Source organism: Suillus paluster (assembly GCF_016628075.1).
Source record: "Suillus paluster strain FC165 chromosome Unknown EDB91scaffold_23, whole genome shotgun sequence".
Lineage (NCBI taxonomy): Eukaryota > Fungi > Basidiomycota > Agaricomycetes > Boletales > Suillaceae > Suillus > Suillus paluster.
The window spans coordinates 11,784-30,246 of NW_024537583.1; the positions used below are offsets into that span (position 1 = coordinate 11,784).

The 18,463-nt window shown below is 48.5% G+C and overlaps 7 protein-coding genes across 7 annotated transcripts; 3 read left to right on the forward strand and 4 right to left on the reverse strand.

Annotated features, from left to right (window-relative positions):
* Positions 1–395: 395 nt before the first annotated feature.
* EDB91DRAFT_1336260 (CHAT domain-containing protein) lies at positions 396–4,059 on the reverse strand (the record flags this gene model as incomplete). Its single annotated transcript, XM_041325532.1, has 5 exons — positions 3,980–4,059; positions 3,500–3,922; positions 1,033–3,473; positions 706–870; positions 396–674 (listed from the first exon to the last, which is right to left on the reverse strand). Exons 2-5 carry the CDS (start codon positions 3,786–3,788, stop codon positions 396–398), a joined length of 3,174 nt encoding a protein of 1,057 aa, XP_041177536.1. The 5' UTR covers positions 3,789–3,922; positions 3,980–4,059.
* A 99-nt stretch (positions 4,060–4,158) lies between these two features.
* On the forward strand, positions 4,159–8,523 carry EDB91DRAFT_1201658 (DNA mismatch repair protein). The gene is made up of 25 exons (XM_041320666.1): positions 4,159–4,268; positions 4,328–4,659; positions 4,711–4,923; positions 4,975–5,116; positions 5,168–5,254; positions 5,304–5,485; positions 5,545–5,662; positions 5,715–5,776; positions 5,826–5,933; positions 5,985–6,077; positions 6,139–6,276; positions 6,330–6,452; positions 6,500–6,671; positions 6,729–6,792; positions 6,841–6,902; positions 6,957–7,052; positions 7,104–7,127; positions 7,172–7,212; positions 7,265–7,432; positions 7,489–7,534; positions 7,587–7,632; positions 7,683–7,861; positions 7,922–7,989; positions 8,039–8,081; positions 8,136–8,523. The coding sequence occupies exons 1-25, from the start codon at positions 4,223–4,225 to the stop codon at positions 8,366–8,368; spliced, it is 2,886 nt and encodes a 961-aa protein (XP_041177537.1). The 5' UTR covers positions 4,159–4,222; the 3' UTR covers positions 8,369–8,523.
* Positions 8,524–9,369: 846 nt separating this feature from the next.
* Positions 9,370–11,517, forward strand: EDB91DRAFT_327619 (P-loop containing nucleoside triphosphate hydrolase protein). Its single transcript, XM_041326868.1, has 4 exons — positions 9,370–9,741; positions 9,790–10,033; positions 10,083–10,491; positions 10,546–11,517. The coding sequence occupies exons 1-4, from the start codon at positions 9,733–9,735 to the stop codon at positions 11,330–11,332; spliced, it is 1,449 nt and encodes a 482-aa protein (XP_041177538.1). The 5' UTR covers positions 9,370–9,732; the 3' UTR covers positions 11,333–11,517.
* Positions 11,518–11,665: 148 nt separating this feature from the next.
* Positions 11,666–12,784, reverse strand: EDB91DRAFT_327629 (P-loop containing nucleoside triphosphate hydrolase protein). Its single transcript, XM_041326869.1, has 2 exons — positions 12,605–12,784; positions 11,666–12,553 (listed from the first exon to the last, which is right to left on the reverse strand). Exons 1-2 carry the CDS (start codon positions 12,613–12,615, stop codon positions 11,773–11,775), a joined length of 792 nt encoding a protein of 263 aa, XP_041177539.1. The 5' UTR covers positions 12,616–12,784; the 3' UTR covers positions 11,666–11,772.
* Positions 12,785–14,061: 1,277 nt separating this feature from the next.
* On the reverse strand, positions 14,062–14,503 carry EDB91DRAFT_1130256 (uncharacterized protein). The gene has a single exon (XM_041318595.1). The coding sequence runs from the start codon at positions 14,439–14,441 to the stop codon at positions 14,106–14,108; it is 336 nt and encodes a 111-aa protein (XP_041177540.1). The 5' UTR covers positions 14,442–14,503; the 3' UTR covers positions 14,062–14,105.
* A 55-nt stretch (positions 14,504–14,558) lies between these two features.
* EDB91DRAFT_1280678 (uncharacterized protein) lies at positions 14,559–15,389 on the reverse strand. Its single transcript, XM_041324727.1, has 3 exons — positions 15,018–15,389; positions 14,911–14,968; positions 14,559–14,875 (listed from the first exon to the last, which is right to left on the reverse strand). Exons 1-3 carry the CDS (start codon positions 15,305–15,307, stop codon positions 14,579–14,581), a joined length of 645 nt encoding a protein of 214 aa, XP_041177541.1. The 5' UTR covers positions 15,308–15,389; the 3' UTR covers positions 14,559–14,578.
* A 1,816-nt stretch (positions 15,390–17,205) lies between these two features.
* Positions 17,206–18,305, forward strand: EDB91DRAFT_1247965 (uncharacterized protein; the record flags this gene model as incomplete). Its single annotated transcript, XM_041322871.1, has 6 exons — positions 17,206–17,346; positions 17,403–17,441; positions 17,494–17,613; positions 17,755–17,832; positions 17,887–18,088; positions 18,142–18,305. 6 exons carry the CDS (start codon positions 17,206–17,208, stop codon positions 18,303–18,305), a joined length of 744 nt encoding a protein of 247 aa, XP_041177542.1.
* Between the last annotated feature and the right edge of the window lie 158 nt (positions 18,306–18,463).

The window sequence follows — 18,463 nt, forward strand, 5'->3', positions numbered from 1 at the left end:
CGGAGTTTAAACATCCGGCCACAGCAAGCGCCAGCCACAACGCCACTTGCCCAGAGGCTCAGTAAGCATCATGATCTTGCTGGATCCTTCTGGAGGCGTAGGGCTGTGTCTAAATAGATCGCCGCATGCTTGGCGCTGACTTCCATCACAAATGCTGAGCAAGAGGTTCGCAGCAACGGCTATAAATAATGCTCTGTCCGATGGGCAGGACTGGTTCATTAGGAAGGCTTGTTCACGAAGGTGAGAACGCCGGCATGTTTTTTGGTCCCAGCTGATTATGAGCATAGGAGCCTCCGATCTTTGCTTTAACAAAGCCCTTAGCACGGCGAGAAAAAAAAACACAAAGAACAGCTACATTACGCGACAGCGTTCTTTCCGCAGTTATTAGATTCAGTCTAGTACTTGCTGTTACTTGACTGCTTCCAGGAGACGTGTGTTCCACTCTCAGTACCCCCACACGTCGCCGCCGATAGCTGTTTTAGTACACCCTGCAGTCGCCATATGTCGAAGTGATAACATGCAATGACAGGTGAGCATGCGGTTTGACGTTCAAGGGTGGCGAGCAGATGCTGCACAGCGATAGTTTGGAAGCCCAGAGGATTCTCGGGGATGACAATATTAATGGTGAGTTGCTCGAGATTAACAATTGTCATATCTGCATGCATTCGCTCGGGCTTGATAGACCTGTGTTGCTAATTCTATAACCATTTCCCGAGCTTCGTCCACCTGCGTTTGTCTACGTTTTCGCGTGCCCTTATAGACTCCACACATCTCTGCTAAGTACGTCCGGTGATGGAAGGCAGGGTAATTGAGCGCAATAAAATACCACATTACTTCCTCTGCTCTACTGCCATTTCTCGTCCATCGCCGCTACGAGATGTTTTCGAGGCCCAAGATGGGAAATGAATGTACAAATCCTAGAGGTAAACTATGTAAAATTGAAGGAGTAGACAAGACGAGACATGCAGCCAGGATTATGGACAGAAAATGCAGCAAAACCATCTCAAACTAGACACCTATGTGAACAAATACGATCTGCTGTTCTAATGGAATCTTCTTGCGCAACGACTTCACGGCCTTGTGCAATGCTGCCGCAGCGCGCTTGCAGTCCAATCTCCCTGAACCATCAACCAGATTGTCATAGAAAGCAGATGCAATCTGGCGTGCAACCTCGTCGTCGACAGACCACATAGAACCTATCACACTGCGAAATCCGGAGAATTGCATTATCGCAGCGAGATGGATGACCTCATCGAGGTTGGACGCATCGCCCACGGTAGTGTGGCACGCCGATAAGAATGCAAACTCCGGGTTCTGCCAGTGGGATCGGATGATCTCCTTGATCGTTAAAGGCCCGTCGCGCATTGCGAAGGAAGATTCAAATGGGCGTTTTCGATTTGGCACTCCATGGCAAGCCAGGTGAATCCACTGATTGTGTCTTAATGCATCGACGGCTAGCTCGGGAGCGACACATCGGAGTTCCTTCCCTTTGTCCGGGTTTGCTTTGCCAATGGCAACAAAACGTTGCATGGATGCATCTCGAGAAAGCTGCTGTCTCGCCCGAATCAGTGTCGCCAAAGTTGGGGTGTAAGAGGAGATGTAAAACTGAGACACATTCTGGATCTTCTTCTCATAGGGCCCCGCTGCATGTAGAGGGAGCAGCGTAAACTCAGCGGTGGGACACCACCAGATGCGTGAACCGGGGTGAATCAACTCCCTGAGGACTTGAACCACGGGACCAACAACATCATCCCAAAGCTTGCGGAGGATGCTGATAATCTCGTATAATTGAAGTTGATGATCAGAAGAACCAAAACTCTCTGCGAGGGACTGGAACTCGGAGGACAACTCGGAGACTTCGAGTTGTGTGATATAAAGTGGAACATGAATGGGATCTCGGGCACTTGTGATAATCAAGGCATCACAGCTGTATTTGCTTGCGTTGACAATGATGACCGGACCATCTTCTGCCGCTTTCTGGAGATCAGGGAATAGCGGAGGCAGGAGAAAACGAGAGAAGCTAGGTAACGTGCGGATGCGTGAGATGACATCGTTCCATTGCATAGTTAATTGTCGGATTTGTGGGGACTGGTCTTCAGCAGGCACATCAAGCACGGCGCGAAGGCGGAAGCTGAGCTGCTGGAACTCTGCCGCCAAGGCTGCGCCGGTGTCACCTGACACGAAAAGTTCATCCAGTGGTGTGCGGAAGCGTGCCAGCTGGGTCCAGAATACTGCACGGCCTTGTTCCACCAGTTCTACAGCAGTCGCGAAAGAACCATGACGAACACAGTACGACAAAACATCCATTGCAAGGGATGATGTAGTCTCCCTGATCACGTCGAAATGGCGTGAGGAGGAAGATAGAGCGGCAACGTGCTGATCGAGGAAGCTTAATGTGGTTTGGTAGGCGGTCAATGCAGAGCCATGATGGAGCCGCTCGGCATGGGTGACCCATGACTTGACAGTCACAAGATCACTAAGAGAGACTGCATGGGATACTTCAGATAGTTGCAAATAAAGCCTAAAGGACTCGTCCAAGTCAGGTGATAGACCCAACTGCTCGAATCTTTCTTGAAGGCAGATAGCAAGGTTGTTAAGATAACGGGATCGAAAAGAATGGCCTGGGGGACAGAGCTCCAGTGCAGCTCGATGGAACTCAATAGCTTCATCGAGGTCAGATAGGACCCCCCGCTGCTTGAATCTGGATGCAAGGTTGATAGCAAGGTTATTGAGAGAGTCGGATCGATCTAAATGCCCAGGAGGACGAAGCTCCAGTGCGGCTCTATCGAGCTCAATGGACTCATTAAGGTCAGGCAGGATGCCCAACTGCTCGAATCTGGCCTGAAGGGTTTTGGAAAGGTTGTTGAGAGACGCGGATCGAAGGGAGTGGCCAGGAGGACAGAGCCCCAGTGCAGCTCGATTGAGCTCGATGGCCTCATCAAGGTCAGACAGGACCCCCCGCTGCTCGAATCTGTCTCCAAGGCTCATGGCAAGGTTGCTGAGAGACGCGGATCGACACAAATTGCCAGGGGGACGGAGTTCTAGTGCAGCCTGATGGAGCTCGATGGCTTTATCAAGGTCAGACAGGACCCCCCGCTGCTCGTACCTGTCTCCAAGGCTGACGGCAAGGTTGTTGAGAGAATCGTCTCGATCAGAATGGCCAGGGGGACGGAGCTCCAGTGCAGCCTGATGGAGCTCAATGGCCTCATAAAGGTCATTCAGGACGCTGCGCTGCCCAAATCCGTTTCCAAGGCTGATGGCAAGGTTGTTGAGAGACTCGTCTCGACGAGGATGGTCAGGGGAACGGAGTTCTAGTGCGGCTCGATGGAGCCCGATCGCCTCATCGAGGTCAAATAGGACGCCCCGCTGCTCGAATCTGTCACGAAGGCTGACGGCAAGGCTGTTGAGAGATGTCGATCGATCAGAATCGCCAGGGGGGCGGAGCTCCAGTGCAGCTCGATCGAGCTCAATGGCTTCATCAAGGTCAGACAGGACGCACTGCTGCTCAAATCTCTTATAAATGCCGAGGGAAAGGTTGTTGAGAGACTGGTCTCGACGAGGATGACCAGGGGGGCGGAGCTCCAGTGCAGCTCGATCGAGCGCAATAGCCTCATCGAGGTCAGACAGGACGCCCCGCCGCCTGAATCTGACTCAAAGGCTGATGGCAAGATCGTTGAGTGATGTTGATCAATAAGGATGGCCAGGGGGGCGGAGCCCCAGTGCAGCTCGATCGAGTTCAATGGACTCATCAAGGTCGGAAAGAACACCCTGCTGCTGGAATCTGTCATAAAGGCTTATGGCAAAATTACTGAGAGAAGTGGACCGTCGAGGATGGCCAGGGGGTCAGCGCTGTAAAGCTGCTCGACGCTCCTCTGCATCGTCTGCCATTTTATTGGAGCAACATAGCAACTGTCCCATCTCGCTATTAAACGTCTCGCTAATGAGTATACGATACAGTGAGATCACGCTGAATACGCACGGAATGAGCAGAAATACAAGCCCTGTGACACTTGGGACTTGCGAGGGAAATACGCAACCTAGGACTTGTCAACAACTCAGCGCTCAACATTCAACAGGACTGAAGTACTTAACCGAGCATGAACTTCTGTTTGATCCCATCATATTCGGGAGCAATTGCATAATTACGCGACGCGACGCGATCTTTCGCTTCTCTCTTGAGTCTTCTTGACAACCTTTGGTCAGAGACTACTTAGTACTTATCATGGCTCTCATGTATGGCAAAGAAAAGGATGCAGGTCATGAACTGAGTGAGTTTCCGATGTCAGGCTCAATGACGGACGTTATTTTAACTCTGACCTGGAACTAGCCTCTGACCCTGGCTTCGTTACATTCTTCTCAAAACTCCCAAAGAAATCACCTGAAACTGGAACGATCCGCCTCTTCGATCGCACGGACTATTACTCTGTCCACGGGCAAGATGCCCACTACGTCGCCACACACGTTTTTCGCACTAACTCCGTCCTCAAGTACCTAGGTGCTGGAGGCAAGGCTGGTGGTCTTCCTAGTGTTACGCTGAGCCATACTCTGGCTCACTCCCTTTTGCGGGATGCTCTTACATCTAAACAGCTGCGCGTGGAGATTTGGGTGCCCGCACCAGGGCAGGGAAGGAAGGCCTCCAAGTTTGTTTTGGAAAAAGAGGTGAGCAAGCAACGTCTTGTCTTCATGGCTGTAATTTAATCATTTAAAAAGGCGTCTCCTGGAAACCTGCAAGCTGTCGAAGATCTCCTCTTTGTTAGCTCTGACGTTACGTCGGCACCTATCGTTTTAGCTGTCAAAATATCATCATCTTCGGCGACGAACAAAGCTAAGACCAAGTCTGTCGGCATTGCCTTTGCGGACACAAGTGTGAGGGAGTTTGGAGTTGCTGATTTCGTCGACAACGATCTGTTCTCGAACCTTGAAGTAGGTTTCTCAGTTTCAGACTGTCACGGCCATCTCCTCATACCGGAATAGTCTCTTGTCATACAACTCTCAGTCAAAGAAGCTATTATTCCAACCGGAACAGCGTCGGGGACGACAGACCGCGACCTCGACCTGAGCAAGCTAAAAGCCGTTTTCGAGAGGTGCGGCGTTGTTGTGACCGAACGTAAACCAAGTAAGCCAACCTCTATGCAGTCTCTTAAGCCAACTAATCCCAGTCGCTCAGGCGAATTTACTGCGAAAAATGTAGTAGACGATGTCAAAAAGCTAACAATTGATTCGGAAACAGATTCAGAGTCTGCTGCACCGATTCGTGGGTTTTAATCTTTGAACTGCATTGACAACACTCAACAGCATTTCAGCTGAGCTCTCCCTGCCTTCAGCCCCGTCTGCTCTCGCTGCCTTGATCAGCTATCTCTCTCTCCTTTCTGATCCATCCAATCATGGTGCATACAAGTTACGGACACACGATCTGGCACGATATATGCGCTTGGATGCTAGTGCATTGCGTGCACTGAATCTCATCGATGCCCCTGGGAGTGCTGTCAGTCATTCGATTATTATTTCAAATTGATGTCTCACCTGCGAACCGTCACCTCGTAGGGAAGTATCAATAAGAACGCAACACTCCTTGGTCTACTCAATAAATGCAAGACCGCTCAGGGCACGAGGCTCCTCGGGACATGGCTCAAGCAACCTTTGATAAATCTGCACGAAATATGTATGCCCATTTTTCTACTTTACTTCGCAGAATAAAAACCTTGACCTTGCAGGTAAACGGCAAGACCTCGTGGAGACATTCGTAGATGACGCATCTAAACGGAGAACGCTGCAGGTCAGTATGATACCATCTTCCAAGGGTCTCACTCATTTTTGTTCCACAGGATGACTACTTGAAACTGATGCCTGATCTCCATCGGCTAAGCAAGCGATTCAAGAAATCTATCGCGTCCCTTGAGGATGTTGTGCGGGCATATCAAGTCGTCCTCAAGGTACTTCGGTTCGGTTCTCAACCATCAGTGATACTTACTTTACCCGCCTAGCTGCCTGGTTTGCTTGAGGCTCTCGAGGGTCTCCAGTACGAGCACGAAGAACACAAGGAGCTTATCGACGAGGTTTATATCAAGCCTTTCCAGGTGCGCCGTTGTGATTTCATCGGGTTATGCTGTACGCTTTTTTAACACATTGTGCTACCAGGCTATTAATGATAACCTCGTTAAATATGGCGAGATGGTCGAGTCAACGCTCGATCTTGCAGAGCTCGAAAATCATAATTATGCAATCAAGCCTGACTATGATGAGCGTCTCCAGACTCTGGCAGACAAACTTGTAGAGGTTCGTCCTTGCATCTATCAGACTTCTGGCGAACAGGGCTGACATTTCCTTAGATTCGTGATGGTCTTGATGCCGAGCATCGTACTGCAGGCAAGGATCTCGGGCTTGACCTCGACAAGAAGTTGCACCTTGAAAACTCTCAGACCTACGGTTACTGTTTCAGGTTGACGAAGAATGTATGCGTGCCGTGTTCTGACATGTCATGAACTCACAAACCCATCAGGACGCCAAAGTCATCATGCGGAATAGCAAGTACACCGAACTCGGGACTGTCAAGAGCGGGGTCTACTTCACGACCAAGAAGCTGAAAGGATTTTCAACGGATCATCAAGAGGTAACACATGAATATCAGCGCACGCAGAGCGGGCTTGTGAAGGAAGTTGTGAGCATCGCGTGTAGGGTTTTCCTTTCATGATACTTCGCCATTCACAGATGCATTTTTCTTCCTACAGCAACATATACACCTGTACTAGAGAATCTTGACCACGTCATCGCACATTTAGATGTGATCCTCAGGTGAGCACAGTGACCGGAGGTGTTGAGCATGCCGTAACGATCGTTCAGTTTCGCTCACGTTTCTGTAAACGCTCCCGAGCCATACGTGAAACCAAAGGTTTTGGAGAAAGGCAAGTCTTGAAGGCCGGGCTCGAGGCATAAATTGACCAACAATGCATTACCAGGCACTAGCGGCTTAATATTGCGCGATGCACGGCATCCTTGCCTCGAAGTTCAAGACGATATTAGCTTCATTCCGAACGATGTAGAGATGGTGAAGGGTAAGGTTGATCACACCGTCGCCGTTACATATCTCACGTGCCGCTTTGTAGGCGAGGGCGAATTCCAGATCATCAGTAGGTCAGCCCTATCTTTTCTGACATGGCTAACCTATCAAAAGCCGGCCCAAACATGGGCGGAAAGAGCACGTATATCCGTCAGGTGCATCTGCTATTCTCGTTCGGGAACGTCATTCTTAACCTATCTTGCACAGGTTGGAGTCATTGCTCTCATGGCACAGACTGGATGTTTCGTGCCTTGCTCGGAGGCAACCTTGCCGATCTTCGATTCCGTGCTGTGTAGGGTGGGTGCAGGTGACAGTCAATTGAAGGGTGTCTCGACATTTATGGCCGAGATGCTTGAGACTGCGTCGATTCTCCGAGTAAGGGCATATCTACAACAGATCCTTCCTTAGTCTGACCGCCGTTCACTGTTTAGTCTGCCACCCAAGATTCTCTGATTATCATCGATGAGCTCGGCCGCGGTATGTTTTCTGTCGGACGAAGGCGCAGATTATGATGATATTTAATTTCCAGGAACGTCGACGTATGACGGATTTGGCCTCGCATGGTCCATATCCGAGTAGGAGTGCTAGTTTTCTTTCCTGGGATGGTATCTGACGGCACTCAAAGGCATATCGCGTCCCACATCCGCGCGTTCTGCTTGTTTGCTACTCACTTTCACGAGTTGACTGCCCTCGACCAGGAGCTTCCGCACGTGAAAAACCTTCATGTTGTAGCTCATGTCAATCAAGAGGATGCGTCTGCGCCACGCGAGAGGGATATCACGCTCTTGTACAAGGTTGAACCAGGTGTGTTTCATTTTCCAAATCATAGACCTCTTTAGAAATATCTGACACTTTTGAATGAAGGTGTTTCGGACCAAAGCTTCGGTATCCACGTTGCGCAACTGGCCAACTTCCCTGAAAATGTGGTCAAAGTCAGTCCTGGATATAATCATCTTATAATGCCTGTTGACCATGCTCTAGCTCGCAAAACGGAAAGCTGATGAACTAGAAGATTTTGCGACTGGTAATCATCAAAAGCTCTATTTGTCAGAAACTAATCATGCTGACTTTTGCTGAGCAGGACAACAATCAGAACCCGAGCATTCAGATGAAGTCACCGAGGAGGGCATCCAAATTATCGAGGAGTTACTGAAGAAGTGGGCTTCCGAGTCCTCAGCTGACGACGAAGATGTCATGATGGATGATGTGTCGCCCGAGGCTCAGCTGACTGAACTGCGACGATGTGTCGAGGAGTTCAGACCACGCATAGAACATAATGCGTGGGTACAGTCTCTACTCACGTCTTTCTGATTTCTTGCTGTCTTATCTCCTTGCTATCCTCGCTATTATTGCTGTATCGTACATATGTAATCACATTGCTCTGCATCATCGTCACCATCATCTTCCAGATTTGCCTCCGCCGCCCTCATCGGCGGCTGCGTATTTAGGCAAGTTACGTAGCTACAGCCAGTTACGCACGAGTTTTACTCGACGCGCGCGCCTACTCCTTTTCTCAGCCGCCGGGATTCGACCCCGATCGAGACGCGCGACCTAATCACGTGACTTCTCGCGCTAGCCAAGCGGAGATAAGTCTCAGTACTATATTTTGCTATCAATACCCGCGCTTTCAGTATGGCTCTCGGATCTCCCCATGGATCCTCCCTCGGACTTCGCCCTTATCGAGAAGCGCATACGACCGCCTCGTGAGAGATGCAGTATCACCGCCTGCTGTCGTCTAATACTGGCAAAGGACCCAAACAAGCCCCTTCCTTATTGGAGTTATTGCACCACTCGGTCCACATCAATGTTTGGACCCGTCGAAAAACTATCGTTTTACGATCCCTGACATTCCCTGTTTGGTATAGTCTCAGGTGAACTGAATTGATTTCTAACACTTAAACTGAGCGAAATTTCAGCCGCTTTTGCTGATGTTGGAAGAAGTGACCAGGTCTCGAAAATCATTTTAAGAAATCTTTAATAGGTGCGAATATAAACCACATTCGCCTTACTGTTGCCGATCATTTTAGCAATGACGACGACTCCGTTGGCCGCTCTACCCATTGCTCTTGATTTAGCCAAGGGTTCTTTTCATTGTTCAATGGCAAACAAGGAGAACAACACTTGGCTACCGCCGACCAAGCTGTTGGTGGCAATTAGCAATATTATCCTGACGTCAACTGGTAGGATAATTGCACTGTCATCCTGCACGGAAGAGGGGGCTGAAGTGGGGTGAACGCATGGCGCGTCCCGGAGTGACTGTGACTAATGGGAACCGGCAATTACAGAGCGCTGAAGGATACAGTGCCCAGGAGCAATACATATTGGTGAGGAATACCTAAGAGAGATGAAAGCAGGAAGCGAGCTGAGTGGCCGCGCAATGGTTCTACCCATGAGGGTTCAATTTCCGGCTTAGCCTAGTCCCTAAGAAGGGCCCTGCAAATTGCAATACACAGCCCTGTTGCATAGGCAGCATGGTACTCGCTCACTACGATCCTAGCGCCTTTCTATCTCACATGTATGGTCCATGGAACATGCTGAATCTATATGTCTTGTGTATCTGGTATCTCGATGTACGGTCTCTTGTTTTAAAGAACCGGGAGATACATGCGCGAGCACGCAAGTCGAGACGTACTAGTACCTTTCACTTTCGTGTCTCGAGTTGAGGCATCTTTACAATGTCGACTGTGAGTGGTGTTTGGCTATTCCTCAACATAAGGTTAACCTCAAATTAGTCCCACACCGCAGAGACAATTGTTTCCAGTTCCAACTACATTGCCGTCAGGAAAGACACATCCGATTACAATGTTGTCATTTTCGGAGAAGCTGGAGCTGGTAAAAGCTCCTTGGTCAATTTGATCGCTGGGACGGATACGGCGCAGACTTCCCGTGATGCTAGAGGATGTACAACTGAAACCAACGCGTACGACATTTTGATTCGGAACGAGACGTTGAAGGTAAAGCTATTCGATACAGCCGGTCGGTCCTGTTCGCTGCTTTTCGTGGCTATTACTGAATGATATCGCAGGTCTTGATGAGGGCTCTGGAGGTGCAGTCCCCGATAAGAAAGCTCGACAAGTTTTGAAGAAGCTCCTTCGAACTTTGATGAAGCAAGGTGGCATTCATCTCATCATGTACTGTGTACGGGGTGAGAGAGTGACTTGGGCACTCTCCCGTAACTACACGTTAATCCGCTCTCAAGTTAAGAAGAAAGTTCCGATTGTCCTTGTCGTCACAGGTTTGGAAAACTATGAACCAGACATGGAAAAATGGTGGAGGGATAACGAGCGAAGCATCTCGAACCTTGGGATGACCTTTGCTGGCCATGCATGTGTCACCACGGCGACAATCCAGGAGAATGCAGGATCTGAGCTCATGGAGCGCCGCAACCAGTCATACCACGTTGTCTGCAACCTCATCAAGCAGACGATTACAAGGTACGTAGTCTTCAGGTGTTGTTCGTGCCATATTTTTTCAACATTGATGATTAGGACCAAGCATAAAAATATCATAGTCTTTGGGGAGACGGGGACAGGGAAGAGCTCACTCGTCAACCTCATGGCGGGTCAGGACATAGCAGTCACATCTCCTGATGCGCAACGCTGCACGACGCACTGGCAAGACTATACCATCGAATTTGATGGCGAGTCTTATAATGTATTCGATACCGCTGGACTCGAGGAACCACAGCTGGGACTCGCACAGTACCTTGAAACTGTCTTGGATGCCTATAAGCTCGTCCAAAGTTTGGAGCGACAGGGCGGCATCGATCTGGTTCTGTTCTGTATGCGCGCAGGCAGAGTCACTGCTACGCTTCAGAGCAATTACCGGCTCTTTCATGAATTCCTCTGTGAAAAGAAGGTTCCCATCGTTATAGTGGTCACGCACCTTGAAGATGAAGACAGTGGAATGGATGACTGGTGGAAGCGAAACGAGAGAGCCTTCCTTGAAGAGAAGATCCATTTTCCTGGTCATGCGTGCATCACCACCGCTGATGGGGGTGGCAGTTACCCACGCCTGTATAAAGAATCGCGCGACACGATCCACGACGTAATCAAGAAGTTTACTGCCAACGGACTGAAGAAATCATGGATAGGAGGAAACAACCTGTTCGTGTCGTTGATGCGTAAGCTGAAGGAGCTACTTGTGGGGAATTTACGTCCGAGGAAGGATATCGTCCCTCGCCTCACCAAGAATTGCGGTATGTCTCGAGAAGTCGCAGAACAGTTAGCTGATATGATCAAGAGGGACGCGGTAGAAGTAGCTACTAGTACTTGACTTCCTGTGTTCGATCATGTGCATTTTATTGTCGGTGAAGTGGATTTCATTGAGTACCATACTTCTTATATTTATACAAATCCAATGTGCCCGTGTGTGGTGCTCAGCGTGGTTCTGAGCTTGTCTCAAACCGCTCCTAGCTCTATGCCGGCGTGTTCCTGGCTCCCAGCCTCCCACACAAGCCCTGTAAGTTAACTATCAGTGATAGACTAGACCCTCCGCACCTCTAAGCTGTGCTGCTCCAGGCTTCTTTTAATAATTGTTCGATATCTGCGTACAAGAACTTATAAATAGAACCTCGACAAGACATTTACAGAGGCTGCCCAGACATGGTGTCGGAGTACTTAAGCATGCATAATATTATTGTAAGTAGAATTATGTATGACGTATGAAGAACAAAGTCTACAACCGGAAGAGCACAAGTTATTGAACACGGGAAGTTAAGTAGATTCTTTCTTGATCATATCGGCCAATTTCGTTGCAACTTCTCGAGAGATACCGCAACGCTTAGTGAGGCGAGGGACGATATCCTTCCTCGGACGCAAATTCCCCACAAGTAGCTCCTTCAGCTTACGCATCAACGACACGAACAGGTTGTTTCCTCCTATCCATGCTTCCTTCTGCCCGTTGGCAGTAAACTTCTTGATTACATCGTGGATCGTGTCGCGCGATTCTTTATACAGGCGTGTGTAACTGCCACGCCTATCAACAGTGGTGACGCACGCATGACCAGCGACATGGATTTGATGTTGATGGAAGACTTCTTCGTTTCTCTTCCACCAGTCGTCCATTGCACTGTCCTGAGTCGCCTCTTGCTCAAGGTGTGTGATCGCTATAACAATGGGAACCTTCTTCTCGCAGAGGAATTCGTAAAAGAGCCGATAATTGCTCTGAAGTGTGGCAGTAACTCTGCCTGCGCGCATGCAGAACAGAAGCAAATCAATGCCCCCTTGTCTCTCCAAATCCTGGATGAGCTTGTAGGCATTCTCGACAGCTTCGAGGTACTGTGGGAGTCCCATCTGTGGTTCCTCGAGTCCAATGGTATCGAACACCTTGTAAGACTCGCCGCCAAATTCGACGTTATATGATTCTGAGCGCATAGTGCAACGTCTCATGTCGGGGGATGTGACTGCTACGTGCTCTCCCGCCATGAGGTTGATGAGTGAGCTTTTGCCTGCTCCGCTCTGCCCGAAGAGTACGATATTTTTTTGCTTGTCGCTACTGATCAATGTTGGCAAAATACAGCAAAGAGTCTATCTGAATTCTACGTACCTTGTAGCCATTTAGTAGGAGGGATGTTCTTTACAGAACTATATAGCATATTGCCACAGTTCTTTTAAAGATAAACGAATGCTGACCACGTTACTTGAACCCATCCTTCCGGTGCTCCCCCATCGGTCGATATTGCACAATCCGCCAGAATATCGAGCATCATCCTAAAAAGTGTTAATGGCGCAATTCGAGAATTAATCGGTAGCCGCCTGTTGGAAGAGGTTTCTCGAGCGTCAAAACCAAATACGAATTTCACGATTCACGCATTCTGTCAGGGATACAATGAGTAACAGGACAGATAAGGTAAGGCAACCTGCAAAACAGCAGGCGATCTCTGTGGCAATCGCGCGTACCGAAGATATGGTTGATAGAAAGATGCAAAATAGGAGGTATGGGACAGCTGACAGCTAAGAAGCCCCAAGATTACGCCTACCTTTAGTAACCTAGTTTGTACAAGCAATTTCGATCACCTGCAGGCCGGAGCTCAAAGTAGAGTGTGGTAGTTCTTACATGAGGGTGGCAACATAGAAGCAATTCAGTCGCGCAGTCGGAGTATTGTCGGAGTTCGTCGTCTGAGCCAGAAATGAACAGTTTGGATATTATAAATTTATAATTAATATTGCTCGTATGCGAAGGGATCCATTCTCCGAAGGTCGAGAAAAGTGTGTGCCAGTGTAAGAGCGAGTGGCGAGGCAAGCACAGCGCCAAAGAACTGGATCGGCACTTGCTGCACCTTCTCGATGCACACCTAAATTTGGTGCTTTGCAGATCATTCCCTAGGTTTTCCCCTCCAGGCGAGACGATGCCATCGATGCACCGCCTTTTTCATGAACAAAATTTAGCGCTCCGCAGTCTCATTCGGAAAGGCATTGAATCTTGTCCTTCCCACTAACTATCCGTGTACGGTACATTCTGAATCGCAACGATCAGTTATTATCACCTACGATTCAACAGACTCAGTCAATTGACATCGCCTGATCACGGGAAACGGACTGATGAGTGTTAGAGCAGGCAACAAGCGCTTGAATTCCTGACATGTGTTTTGAAGGTGTAAATTGAAAACACAAGGCACCATTACACCCAACTGATACGTACTCACACAGCGAAGTAGAGCATATGATTCTTCGAATTCATGACACTGCCCATCTTCGATACGGGCTTACCGTGGGAAGCACAAATATAAAGTGTTCTGCTTCATTGCCACCTTCAGCTTCCGAGGTTTGCGTCCTCGTCCTCGTTCTCGGAGCTTTCATATGGAGCTACATCGCTTGCACTTTGTGATTGCTGGGAGGCCTGAGGCACCTTCTTTCCGCTATGACGTGCAGCAGTTATTATGAAGAGTCGCAAATGGATTACCCAGGATATTGCATAATAAAGCATGTCAAATTGCCTTCTTGTCGACCATGAGAGTTACAAAAACACTGGACTTCCACAAGGCAGGAGAAGGTCGTGTGACAGCCTGAGGACGTCAGCTAGATGCATCCATCCATGAATAATACACCTACGTCGAATCGTTCGACTGACTAACTGGGAATCGAACAATGTGACTTCCAGGGCCTGCAACACAAAGTGAGCAAGTCTGTTTAATAGGTGTTGCAGGAGTCATACTTCTGCTTTCGATGATCCACCGAAATGGGGCCGAAAAAGATGCACAGAGCGGACAATACGTGATTAAAAGAGTCCTCAGAGTTGCAAACTCAGCATCCAATGTCACGCTCAGATTGATGTATAAAAGGACGACCGACAAGCCTTCACCAAGAACAAGAAATTGCGCGTCGAGCCCTCGTCCTGCATCTTGTTTGGTGATGAGATTTGTCCCGTTCGTCATCACGCGCATGCAAGAGTAGTCATTTAGAATGACCTTTCACGAGGTCGTTGGTGAAATAGAAAGACTGTACTGCTTCGCCTTCTGGGTTGCGGATCAGCAACGGGAAGCTGGTCATAAGATGAACCTGATCTTTGTAATGATATAGATTAGAGTTCAACGACCACGGCGATGATGTGAAACGCGAACATGCAGGATATCACTGGGGTAAGATCATTGGGTCCGAGGAAGTTATAAAGCATTTCCTTGAACGACGAATCCGAAAGCTTGGTTTCACCCTTTAATGTAACTTTCTTCGGAGGCAGCAAGCACATCTGCCTCGATGGTGTGTCCGACACCAATGGACGTGAACTACCGTTCTCGGACTGTCGGACATTGGCATAGCCGAGGATGAAGTACTTCGCTGGGGGCGCAGCACCGCGATATAACTTTTCTATCTGTGTGATCTAGACAGCAAAGTTATATTGGGGCTCTTGCGGACTGCCAGGGTCAAGCTTAGCCTTTTTGGCTTCCGGGACATTAATTCCGCATCCCCTTCCCTGAAAATGTGTAAGAACTATCTGTAGAAAACATGGCACTGCAACCTACACTGCAACACTGGCATGACTTCTTTCGATTACGGCAACAAAAAATCCACCTGTGTCCAGGATATATTTGCTATGCTTGCCAAACCTCGCAGTCAGTAAGTTAACTAGCACGAGGTAAACCCTACCAGTGCTGTAATTGCAGGGACTCCGCATTAACAGACGGCCAGTGGGTCCCCGACATCTTGCTATCTGCTTGTTGTTCTTCTGACAGGGTTGGCAGCCCAGGTTATTTATTGAGCGATTGACGCTGGGTGCCCAAGAACTCATGCCCCGGTAACTACACAGAAACATTGATCAGCTGGACATCTATATCATGGGTCACCATGGTCCATAATCGTAGCTCTAATAGTCAATTGTAACGGTCCAAAATCTCTCACCAAGGTCAGAATTCAAAGCAGATAAAACCTTCATGTTGTAGCTCATGTGAACCAAGAGGATGCGTCTGCGCTGCGCGAGAGCAAGTTCATGGAGATATCTCGTGGGATATCACGCTCTTATACAGGGTTGAAGCGGGTGCATCTGAGTTTCTTTGAAACTTTTGGATGTAAAACTAAAGCATTGTTATCTGTGTTGCGCAACAGACCAACTTTCCTTAAAATGTGTCAAAGTCAGACCTTGGCATGTGCAGAATTGTTCTATAATATATGCCAACTGTTTTTTAGCTCACAAATAGGAGAGCTGATGGGCTAGAAGATTTGTGACTGCTGACCGTCAAAACATTCTGTTGTCTGAAATCTGACATACTGGCTTTGTTGAGCAAGAAAACAACCAGACTTGGATGAAGTCAACAAGGAGAGTAGTCAAATCATCGAGGAGTTACTGACATAAAGGGCTGCCGAGTCTTCAGCTGATGATAAAGACGTCTCCGAGTCATGATGATGATGATGTCACTGGCGCCCGTGGCTCAGCTGGTGAAAAGTTCAACTACGCATTTCAACCACGCACAGAGCAAAATGCGCGGCTACACTCTCTACTCACCTCTTCTAATTTCTTGTTGCCTTATAAGAATTCGAAAATCTCCTTGAGGCTTGTGTCATTGTCTTCCAGATTTGCATCCTTGCTGGCTTCATCCGAGTCGGGATTTTTAAAAAATCGACACGCTCAACGCACAATAAAGTACAAACGACCGCTCAACTCACGGGGAACAAGCAGTTCAGTGCGCTCAGGCTACGCTTGTGCAGTGCTAGGGGGCCAGGGCTTGGGGAATTTAGGCCAGCTAAGTTAGCGTGCTAATTTGCTATGAATGACAGGGTCAATGGGTGACTTCCCGTAAGGTTTTACAGACAAATTTCTGTTAATCCTCATGCCTTAGCCGAATAGCCACGCTGGATTTGGAAGGTAGCTATCAATGCCTGTCAAACGGTTGCTCTCGCACTCGTCTGTACATCTGCCAACCTGTGGAGGGGTAGCTACCCCTCTGTATATTTCTGTAAAATTGTTGGAGTGCACTAAATGTCTGATTAGGGCAATTTTCTTACTCTGTTTAGATGGCTCCATCAGCAAAACACTTTTTTTCCCACCACCAAAAAATGGCTGGCCACAGCTTGGTCCCTTCTGTACAGAGCTGTACAGAGCCCACAGAGGCAAAGTGATTTGCTGATGCTTGCTCCCGGAATTGTCGTCCGGATCATTGATGTTGTTCCCAGTCCATCGTCTTGCTGAGTTCTTACGGTTTACAGATTCTGTCCGTAAATTAGCCGATGTCGAGCGATCAAACTTTCACAGACAAGCTTGTTTCTGTAAATTCTTACGGGAAGTCACCCAATTTCAGACTACCATCAACAAGTCTACCAGGTTGAACTGGCGGTTTGTGGTGATGTCAGATGAGCAAAACATGTTTTCCTTTGAGTGTCGGGGGTCGTTGAGGTTTGGTTGCTTTGATGGTGTTGAGTTGAAAGCGACCGAGGAGTGCCCGTGGACATAGCCCTAAAGGGGTAAGGGGTTGCTGAACTTCATCATTGTCGGGTAGTGTTGCCATGGCTTGGCTCAGAGCCGCTAGCCATTCAAGCCAAGCCCGGAGTTAGCCGCTCTGACTTGAGCTGTCAACTACCAGCTCATCGGTTGAACTAAGTCAAAGACAACCAACTCGTTCAAGCTTTGCTCAGCTTCAGCCGTGGCTCGGTTCCAAAAAGAGGCATGTATGCGTCGACACTAGTACTGTGAAGGCTCTGTGGCACGGTCTCGACACAATGCATCCTTCCAGCAGGGCCATTTTCGATTTTACTCCTCCAGCCATTGATACTACCGCCACCTCGACATCTTTGCCTCCACTCTCAAGTTCGACTTCTCTCTTTCCCTCTACTGCAGCAACTCACAGAGCCGAGCACATTGTGAGTTTATTAATCTTGCCACCACGATGTTCCGCTGATTCCTCTAAACTCATCAGCCTTTACATATGAACAACATTCATCCTCCGGTCCTAATCGTAAGTGACCTACCTATGATAGAAGTTACCTCGACTGGATTCCTCTTCTTAGGTAGGTGCTGGGCCAGCAGGTCTAGTAGCAGTGTTGTTGCTCGTTCAAAATGGCGTCCGAGTTTGCATCATTGATAAAGACCCAAATCCTCGGATCGGACAGCGTGGTCCCAGAATCTGGGTATGCTCATACACCCACTTGTCATATCACCCTACGTTCAATTTAACATGTGATATAGCCACGCTCCCTTCGAACTCTTCAACTTCCTGAATGTCCCAGAAGTTAATGATCGGGGGAAACTAACACCTCTCATCCATTCAGTACAAACCTGGGACATTGGAACCTTTGGCCGAAACTTCGGTGATCCTGCATATGGATCCTACCCCAGCGGTACCATTCGTGCATAGAGTCACCCTTTTCTCAAGCTTTCACAATGATAACTTTATTATCTAGCACCTCACCAAGGTAATGGGTCAACAGTTCCTAGATGTGATTCTGCGACGTCACCTAGAGAAGTTCTCTTGCTCTGTGGAGATGGGTACCGAACTGCTATCATTCGAGCAGTCTGACCAGGGTGTTACTGCTGTTCTCGCAAAGAACGGTATATCAGAGACTTTTGATACGAAGTGGATGATCGGTGCTGATGGTGCTAAAGGTGAGATGCGGTCAAATGCACTGGGAAGAATGTGACTGACATTTTTGTCACAGGGACTCGAGTCTGGCATGACATTTCCTCCGTTAACCGACTATCAAGAAACATTCTCCTCCCCATTACCACCATCTGTGTTTGCCCCATTTGCAGTGCTGATGTGGGTGCCACAACCTGCACAACTACTGCGCTTAGCAAAAGTCATTTATCTGTACTGGCGTGATCGCCAGATCAAAAGAAAAGACCTGGTCCAGGAATGGTATCACTCTGTAGGGCTTTTTTTTTTTTTTTACGTGTTATTCGGACCTTGCTCATTAGCGGCACTATACTGCAAACGTCTACTGCCTTGTGCTGTTGCAGCTGAACATGTAATCTGTGTGG

Coding starts and splice junctions, on each gene's coding strand:
- EDB91DRAFT_1201658 (XM_041320666.1), top strand. CDS start 4,223: ATGGCTCTCATGTATGGCAAAGAAAAGGATGCAGGTCATGAACTGA. Junction 5,255..5,303: donor AGAGTCTGCTGCACCGATTC/GTGGGTTTTAAT, acceptor ACAGCATTTCAG/CTGAGCTCTCCCTGCCTTCA. Junction 7,128..7,171: donor GGGCGAATTCCAGATCATCA/GTAGGTCAGCCC, acceptor ACCTATCAAAAG/CCGGCCCAAACATGGGCGGA.
- EDB91DRAFT_327619 (XM_041326868.1), top strand. Junction 10,034..10,082: donor AAAGCTATTCGATACAGCCG/GTCGGTCCTGTT, acceptor ATGATATCGCAG/GTCTTGATGAGGGCTCTGGA. Junction 10,492..10,545: donor ATCAAGCAGACGATTACAAG/GTACGTAGTCTT, acceptor ATTGATGATTAG/GACCAAGCATAAAAATATCA.
- EDB91DRAFT_1130256 (XM_041318595.1), bottom strand. CDS start 14,441: ATGCGCGTGATGACGAACGGGACAAATCTCATCACCAAACAAGATGCA.
- EDB91DRAFT_1280678 (XM_041324727.1), bottom strand. CDS start 15,307: ATGTTTCTGTGTAGTTACCGGGGCATGAGTTCTTGGGCACCCAGCGTC. Junction 14,969..15,017: donor AGTCATGCCAGTGTTGCAGT/GTAGGTTGCAGT, acceptor ACACATTTTCAG/GGAAGGGGATGCGGAATTAA. Junction 14,876..14,910: donor GGCTAAGCTTGACCCTGGCA/GTCCGCAAGAGC, acceptor TTTGCTGTCTAG/ATCACACAGATAGAAAAGTT.